The sequence below is a fragment of the Callorhinchus milii genome, unplaced genomic scaffold, assembly GCF_018977255.1.
Source record: "Callorhinchus milii isolate IMCB2004 unplaced genomic scaffold, IMCB_Cmil_1.0 Scaffold4, whole genome shotgun sequence".
In the NCBI taxonomy this organism is placed as follows: Eukaryota; Metazoa; Chordata; class Chondrichthyes; order Chimaeriformes; family Callorhinchidae; genus Callorhinchus; species Callorhinchus milii.
Window position 1 is genome coordinate 71,004,417 of NW_024704745.1, and position 9,303 is coordinate 71,013,719.

Consider the following 9,303-nt stretch of genomic DNA (forward strand, 5'->3'; position numbering starts at 1 on the left):
GTGAAAAAAAGAGAAAGCATTACAAGCTTTCTCACAGAACGCATCCACAAGAGAAAACCACAAATATGTGGAAACAAACAGAAGACACTCATTTACAAAATAGAGTTCACTGCCCCAAGACCAGGATGCATTAATTGTTCATTTCATGGCAGGTTGTGGAATATTGCTGTTCACACTCACGCTGCCACTGTTGCTTACAAATTAGTCACTCCCTTTCAGAGTAAATCCTGTGAAGCACTTTGAGTTGTCCTGACACAGCACTATACAGAAATCCAAGGAATATTATTTTGCTTCAACAATTTAGTCCTTTTAATATCATGTTAAGATAATCTTGCAATAATGCTGATCTCCTTTTGAGATTAAATTGCAAGTACATTATTTCTCTCAGTTATGGGATAAGACTGTCATGGAGGTAGATTTTTTTAAAACTCACTGACTTGTGATTAACCTACTTTCAATGGGAAAATGCCAATGTTCTACTTAAAGTGGTAGATTAGTCCTGATACAGGGACAATCAGAGGGGAGGGGTTGAGGGTTATAATTTTTAGTTCAAAAAAAGTGGAAATTCATGGTTATTACCTGAATGTATTCTTGTGGGATTAATTTTAGGTAGAAAAAAATCAAACTAGTTTTTATTACAATCTGTATAGATAACTTCCAAAGCCTGGGAGTTTTGCACATCTCCATGCAAACAGCACTTGGACCATAAACTTGTGCAATTAATTTGAAAAAAAATACTTCCATATATAATCACTATTATGAATTAAAGTGTTCCCATTTCCAAATACTGCAAGACATAAGTGCTTTAATAATTTAATTTCTATTGCACATTTACACTATACAATCATGCTAAATAGGAAATACAAAAAATCCATTATCCATGCCAAGTCAGTAGCCTCAAGTACTATATTAGTTCCAACATTGTTGGCAAAAATTGCATACACTGGAGGCATCATTCAGACAATATACTTGTAGCTATAGGTATTGTCACAGGAAAGCCTCTTGCCCCGGCAACGGCCACACAGCTCCTGACGATGAGGTCTCCTTGGATCAATGTGCCTCTTCTTCTGAGGGCAAGTGCAGCGAGTTTTGGAGCAAGTCTGCATAATTAATGAAAAGATTAGTTATTCACTCCATGAACAAGATTAAGTATGTAATTTGAATCTGCATTGTACAATGGAATCAGAGCCCTTCACAAAAATACAAAGTAGCAAGCATATTTTGTGCAGGTCTAGTTAGATCTTAAACTTCTTTGGAGTACACATCACAAGACAACCCAGTGGATAATGTACCCTGACAAAACCAAATACAATTTGGGCATGCACACATGATTAACAAGGTTGTCCTATTAGGAAATACAAAGCAATGTTTTGTATTAAGACAGCCATGAAATTGACTGAAAAGATTGATATGCACAATAGTCATTTTATATGCAAGAGGCTCATTTTGTTTGAAATGATTTTCAAAATCACAATTGATTAGTTGAGAGGAAAAGGTGGGATAAAAGAAAAACAGAAATCGCTGGGAACATTCAGTAGGTCAGGCAGCATCTGTGAAGAAAGGAAAGTGAGTCAACATTTTGGGTTTACGATCTTTTGTAAGAACTGGGGCATGTTGGGAGGGAAAGGCTTTTAAGGACTAACAGAGGGAGAGGTAGGGCAAGGAAGACAATGAAGAAAATGGGTAGAGGACAGGGGATGAGGTGTTAATGATGCAAAACAAAGGGGGGAGAAAAATGTAACAAAACAGGCAGACCTAAAGGGCCATTTTCATTGATCAGTAGTCAACAAGTGGGTTGAAACTTGCATCAGAGGGGAAGAAAGTGAACAAGGTTAGAAAACCATCACCCACAAAAACTCACTGTAATCTATAGTAAATCCTGTCAAACACTTTGAGTGCTTCCCACATATACATTAGCTTAAAACAAAGTCAGGATCCCAAATTAATTGCTGGTTAGATTGGAGAAAGTAGTCATCCATTTAGGGGTTTGGAAGAATATAAGATGTGTATATTTCCTTCTTCACTCCCTTCGCCTCGCTCCCTCGCTTCCTACTTTCAGGTCCCTGCTGAAGGGACCATGCCTTTGGTTACCTTCCTCCTCCCCCCCCTGGCTCGGCCCTGGGATCTGTTACTGTGAAGTGCTCTGAGACGCCGTCCAGGGTGGAAGGCGCTATATAAATCCAAGTTGTTGTTGTATATCATTGCCTGTTTTGATACATGCATTAGTTTACCTGGCAAAGAATAGGTTCCACTCTGTATGGATTGTATCCCTTATCACATTTGCGACAGAACTGCTTGAAGTAAACCTGTAAATCACAAGTTAACCATTTACTCATTTCAACCCAACCAGTCAGATTTATTGGGTCAGATGGTCAAGTTATTTTGCACTTTCGAATATTATTCCCACGCTAAAAAAATTGTTAGTTAACCCTGACATTTCAAGTGGTGGATTTGGTATTGAAGCAGTGTTGCATAAAAAGTTTTGAAACAGTTTCACTATATAGGAGTTCCAGCAACAGGTAAAAGAAATGGAGAATCTTCTTTAAAGAGCAAAATTTTAAGGTCGTATTATAGGGCAGCCCCACTATCCAATATTTCAGGCCACATTGCAAGTACAATTAGAGGGTCAACTTCCTGGGGAGTGCACACACAGCATTATAACAGAGTTGTCCTATTGGCTTCAAATAGAATACTTGAATTTGATATAGTGCTTTTCACGTCTTCTAGACGTCTCAAATTGCTTCACAGAATATTCTGTAAAGTGAATTGACTGTATATTTGTAGGCAAAACGCAGCAGCCAACTGCACACAGTAGTGTGTCCCACAAACAGTTGTGGATTAAAGTGACCAATATTTTATTATTTGTTTCTTGAGGAATTATTATCAGGCATGTGGAGTTAGGAAACGGCCCCAAGATTTTGTCCTGCCGGGAATCAAACCCAGGTTTCTCACTTGCAAGGCAAGTGCTCTAACCATTGAGCTACAGGACTCCAATACAAGGAAACGATGTATAAAAAAAAAATCACAGCCAAGAGTTATTACAAAGTTATGGAATAGGTCTGTTTTGAGGTAGTCCATGAAGCCACACAGCATCTTGGATAATCTCCACTTTGCAGGGAAATGGCAGAGTTTTCTTGCCATCATTTCTTACTTGTCATTTAAAAAACTCTCCCGGTTGCTCCTCTAATTCCATTTACAGCACCTAGACGCCTGCCTGCAGTCCGAGTGCAAACCCATCTTCTGCCACCTTGCCTGCCCCAACCACCATTGATGGGCAGGCCTTTAGCCTCTCTGCCCCCACCCTCTGAAACTCGATCCCAGTCCCTCTGCCCCACCTTCTTCAAGACCCATCTTAAGACCTTCCTCTCCAACTGTGCCTTCGGTCACCTTCCCACCCCTCCTGATCCCAACCACCAGCTTGGGTGCAGATCCCTCTGTCCAGCATCTTGAGACATCCTACTGACACGAAAGGCACGATACAAACGTAATTTTGCGTTGTTGTTGTTGTACCTTGTTCGTTCCCGAAATACACCAGATGTAAGCACTTTCCCATCGGATGTTGCAGTCTTTGCAGTGATAATATCCGTATTTCTGTTCCAGGAACTGAAATGCAAACAGTTTCTAGAGTTAAGTGAGATCTTGGCGGAATACAGAATTTAGTTTACCACATCCCTCAAAGCCAGTTAACCACAATTATCTCATTTTGGCTCATTTCCTCAAGGCTTTCCTCTCTGACCATGGGTTCAGTCACCCTCCCATCACCCTTTTAATTCCAACCTCCAGGTCAGGTGCAAACCGTTGACTGTGCAGCACTTTGGGACGTCCTCCCGATGTGAAAGGCGCTCAATAAATGCACTTTGCTGTTGCTGACTTCCCGAGTCTTATTTGAATTTGAAGCCGGTAAAATACATTCTACGGAGTGGGGTGAGGGGAGAGGGGTTGGGGGGGGGGGGTGAGGGGAGACGGAAAAAAAAAAAAGTGCGTTAAAATTCCCTACGACTTTAAAACAAGATTTTGAAAAGGCGGGGTCGGTCGCTGGCCGCGGGCGGCCGACGGCTGGCGGGACGCTGCCGGGCGCGCGGGGGGGAGAACCGGCTGCCGAGTTTCACCCACGGGATGCAGTCGCCGCGCTTCGCGGGCGTTATTCCGGGAAGCGCTCCAAGACGTCTTCCCGACCGCGCGACAAGGAGCTGCATCGAACGCGCGGATTGTCAGCATTACATTCTGACACAGACACAGACAGGAAAAGGCACTGTGTCAAACGCAAGGATTATGATTATTATTATTATTATTATTAATTATTAATAATAATTATTACCTGAAATCTGAACTTCTGCTCCTCGGTGCCCCCCCGGGGGTCCTGACTGTCCTGGAGTCCCGGTGTGTGCTGCGCGGTCTCCTGGTCTCCGGGCTCGGGGGCTGCGGCGCCCGGACCCTGGGGCTCCGGCTCCGGCTGCCCGGCGGCCGCCGCCCCCCCCGGGCCGGGCTCCCTCCCCTCGGGCTCGGGCTGCAGCTGCGGGACCTGACGCCGCTGGAAAACCGACGAGTAGAGCCCGGCGGGGCGGGAGAAGCGCGCGGGGGCGGGCGGGGCCGGGGCGGGGGCCGGGGCGGCCGAGCGCTCCCCGGGTCGGGCTGCCCGGCCGGGCCCGGGCCCGGGGGGCGGGGAGGGGGAGCGGGGGGCCGGAGGAGGGGCGGCGGACCCTTCGCTCAGCCCCCGGCGGCGCTGGCGGGGCAGAGTGCGGGGCCCCAGCGAGCACTGCACCGAGGCGTCCACCTTGGGGTTGACCTGGATGCCGACCTCCCGGGTGTTGCCCTTCCTCAGGCGCGGGGTGAGGCCGGGGTTCACCTGGGACAGGATGGCCTTGAGCTGCGCCCTCTTGTAGTTGTCCAGGTAATCCCCCCCCTCGCCGCCCCCTCCTCCCTGTTGTTGCTGCTGCTGCTGCTGGTGGTGGGAGCTCCTCTGCCTCCAGTTTTGTTGCCTCGGCTTTGGGGAGTAAGAGCCATAAGAATAGGCATTGAGTGGCGAGTACACAACTCCTTCCATTTCTCTCCCAACTTTCTTCTCTCTTTCTTTCTTTCTTCTTCTTTTCACCCACTTTCCACCAACTCCCCCCCCCACCACCACCACCGAAAGAAAAATATCACCCACCCTGAGTCAACACTGCCATGTCTGCCTTTTTATATGGTGCCTGTTTAGGCCCTCTCTCAATTGATGTCAGTTGAGCATTGATTGATCTTTTTAATTGACCAAATTATCCCCTCGTTGGACCCACCTTTCTGAGCCAATGTATCGCTGTTGCTTGATCATTCCCTTCAGTCACTCCCCTGGTTTTGGGGATCTTCTCCAGACATCTTACCTCCCCCCACCCTCCAAGAGCAATTGATGTCGTTTATCCACCATATTATTCTAGTGTTCAGCCACCTAGACGTACATTTCTATCAACCTCGCAGGGACGAATGCAAATTGAACGAAATTGTGTGTGTGGGGAGGGATGCGATGGTAACAGAGTTGAAATTTAACAGTGGTGAATATGCGCAACACCCTGACCAGCCAGAAAGTCCGCAGGTAGTGCCAGTAACTTTCAGGGTGGACTAGATAGCTGGGTGGATCTCATAGAATCATAGATTCTTACAGCACAGAAAGAGGCCATTCGGCCCAACCTGCCTATGCTGGCTTTTTGAAAGAGATATCCAATTAGTCCCACTCCCCCCACTCTTTCCCAATAGCCTTGCAAATTCGCAGGAATCCATGGCGTTGCTCGTGATTAACTGGCCTGGACGGCTCATTAATCAGTCTTGGGAGATGTAGGCAACCAACCTAAAGCCTTCTGTGGATCAGATAGGAGACGTGGAGCTGGCCGGGGGCTGACTTTTGATGGAGATGGTTATAATAACAATCCTTGCGTTTGATATAGCGCCTTATCACACCTTCGAGACGTCTCAAAGCGCTTCAGGGAATACACTGTAAAGCGAATTGCCAGCGTATTTTGTGGGTGAAACGGGGCAGGCAATTGCTCACAGCAGATCGGTTTCTTGTTTTCAAAAGAAACCCGTTTCCTCTCCAGTCTCACCCCCACCAGCAGCACTACCCCCCCCGCGCTCTGGGACCTCCCGCAACCAACAACAAATTACATTTTGCATCACAAAATAACAAGGAATAAGTAAACCAAGCTGTGTTCGGTGAATGGCCGGTGGCGGCAGAAGGTCCCAGAGGTGGAGGGCGGGAAATGAGGCCCTTTGGAGGGAGTCAAAAGTGAAAAACAATGAAAAATAGCGATTTAATCTCAAAATCAATTTCAAAACAAGGCGCCATCTTCCCCAAGAGCAGCCGAGGAGGCGTTGCCCCGGCAACAGGAGACGCCGGTCACGCCTCGCCTCGTAGCTCCACCCCTTTCCCCCGCCGACGTCCGGCGCGGCTGCGCATTGGCTGGGAGACGGCGAGCGAGCGAGCGAGCGGGTGACGTGCGAGCCGTGACGTTGCGAGCGAGGAAGAGCGCGCGAAAGTGGACCGCGAGCTGCCGCTGCCGTTTGAACTGCAACCGTCCGGAGGGGGAGGCGCGAGCCTGTCCTCACCTCAGGCTCGTGTCCTCACCTCACGGGCTCGCGTGTCGTCGTCGTCGTCGTCATCACCGCCACCCCGGGAGGAGGGAAGACACGGCCTCCGGTGTGTGAGCTCACTGCCGATTGAGGTATTTTGTGGGGGAACTCTGCCCCTCCCCCCGACTCTCCCCCCCCCCCCCCCCCCTCCGGCCTCTCCAACAGATCACTTCCCAGCAACAACAACAACACAATTACATTTGTACCGCGCCTTTCACGTCGGGAGGACGTCCCAAAGCGCTGGACGGACGGAGTTGCGGACCCGAGCGGGGGGGAGGGGTGGGGGGCAGGGAGGTGGAACTCACGGTCGAAGAGGAGGGTCTTGACCCGGGTATTGGAGGAGGTGAGGGAGGGGGGGAGAGGGAGGGACTGCGGGATGGCGTTCCAGAGGGTGGGGGCAGAGTGGCGGAAGGCCCGCCCGCCAATGGTGGGCCGGGCGAGGTGGGGGGGGGGGGGGCGTGAAGCAGGCGCTGAGCGGAGGGAGCGGACAGGGTGGTAGGGGGTCAGGAGGTCGGAGAGGTAGTGCAGAGCAGGACCATGGAGGGCTTTGAAGGTGAGGACCAGGATCTTGAACTGTATCCCCTGTGTGATGGGAAGACAGTGGAGTCGGGAGAGGATGGGGTCGATAGGGTCGCGGGGCCTGGTGCGGGAGAGGACACGGGCTGCAGAGTTCTGGATGACCTGCAGTCTGTGGAGGGAGGTGTTGGGGAGGCCGACAAGGAAGGAGTTTGTGTAGTCGAGCCTCGATGTAATGAAGGCGTGTGTGAGGGTTTCGGCGGCCTGCGGTGTGAGACAGTGCCGGAGCCGGGTGACGTTGCGGAAGTGGAGAAGGCAGAGCGGCTCATGGCGCAGATGTGGGGTAGAAAGGATAGTTGAAGGTCAAACAAGACGCCAAGGTCCCGCGGACTGGCTCAGTGAGGTGGAGTGTGCAACTATGGATGGTGATGCCGTCAGTGCCTGAGGTGAGGAGGCGCTGATGTGAGCCAATCAGGAGAGTCTCGGTCTTGTTAATAATAATGATAATAATCCTTGCATTTGATATAGCGCTTTTCACGTCGGGAGGACGTCCCAAAGCGCTTCACAGAACACACTGTAAAGTGAATTGACTGTATATTTGTGGGCGAACGCGGCAGCCAATTGCGCACAGCAATGTCCCACAAACAGTCGTAGATTGAAAATGACCAATTTATTATTGTTTTTGTTTTGGAGGGATTATTATTAGGTGTGTGGAGTAAGGAAACTTGCCCAAGGTTTGGCCCTCTGCCTGGAATTGAACTCAGGTCTCTCGCTTGCAAAGCGAGTGCTCTAACCACTGAGCTACAGGACTCCACAGGACTTGTTGACTTTCAACTGAAGAAAATTAGCTCTCATCCAGGACAATGTCTGACAGACATTCTGTCAGCACAGCAGTGGTCCTGGAGTAAAGGATGGAGGCAGAGAGGTAGAATTGTGTGTCATCTGCAAACCTGGGGAGGTGGGGAGACAGGCACCACAGCTCCTTACTCTGGAAAGGGTGGTATTTTCAGTCATTCTGGAAATTGTTTTTCTTATGAAACCAATGTTTATAATCTAGTTTGGATTTAATATTCAGTTTTGACAGAAGCTGCTGACTTTAATGAGTACAAGTTAATCTCCAAAGACATTTTTGCTTTTGTTGCATTGTTGACTAGGATGAACGAACAAACTTCAAGGAGAACCACCATTTTGATGGGTTTGTGGCTGTGTGTCAAAAAGGTAAAGAATTTAAAACTATTATTTGATACCCCTTATGGATGAATCCTTTTTTTACTTATATTAATGTGTATCTTTTCAAGATTACTGTACTTCGGTTCTTGTGCATCTCAAATCAATTTAATGCCAGGAAACATTGTAATAATAACTTACTTTGAAAATAACTTTTGTTTTTCCCTGTGTCAGATTTGGGACCATTATGTACAGACTGGGTTGAGCAACTTACCTTGTTAGCTCCCTCTTATCAGCCAAAAGAATTTAAGGATGATACCAGTCGTGGCACATCAAGTTCTATCAGTGATACTTATTTCAAAACACCATGGCAGAAGCAAACCAGGAACAGTCAGTTAGTTTCTACACCAACAATCTTCCACGGTTTGGGTTTGACACCTTCAATAGGCGCAAAAGGAAACCACCAAAGTAGATCGGAAAGAGGTAGATAATCAAATCTCTTAATTCTATTCAATTTATTGTGAATTGTTTTAAATAAGGTCTTCAGCTGCTGCTAACTTAAGGTACAGGGTTTTGATACTATTCTCAAGTGCTCGGAGACCACATGATATAGATGCAAGTAGTTGTAATTATTGTATTCTAATGGGTCCCTCCTTTGTAATCCAGATTGCTTTGAATTGGACATGTGATGGTAAAATATTATTTATGTTGCTATTGCTTAGAGGCAGAAAGACGAGCTGATTCCAATCCTGTATCATTACTGTTTTGGAACTAGCTGCATAAAATTGACCTGGGATGATGCCCATCATTTTTTCCACTGAAGATCTTTAACCTAGCACAGTACATTTCTTTTAACACGCATAAAATGCCAATGTCTGAAACCATAGTTTAAAATGCAATTTCCCACTATTTTCCTTCAATGGAAGTATCCAGTATATTCTGAAATTTTAGAATGTGACAAATTATTTTGATTAGTTTTTGTTAAAATGTACATTTTTAGTAGAGCCCATGTCTCACAACATT

At 47.5% G+C, this 9,303-nt stretch overlaps 1 protein-coding gene across 1 annotated transcript; it reads right to left on the reverse strand.

Annotated features, from left to right (window-relative positions):
* Window positions 1–800: 800 nt before the first annotated feature.
* On the reverse strand, window positions 801–5,361 carry LOC103177245 (zygote arrest 1-like). The gene is made up of 5 exons (XM_042334425.1): window positions 4,729–5,361; window positions 4,319–4,632; window positions 3,511–3,603; window positions 2,232–2,306; window positions 801–1,100 (listed from the first exon to the last, which is right to left on the reverse strand). The coding sequence occupies exons 1-5, from the start codon at window positions 5,042–5,044 to the stop codon at window positions 957–959; spliced, it is 942 nt and encodes a 313-aa protein (XP_042190359.1). The 5' UTR covers window positions 5,045–5,361; the 3' UTR covers window positions 801–956.
* Between the last annotated feature and the right edge of the window lie 3,942 nt (window positions 5,362–9,303).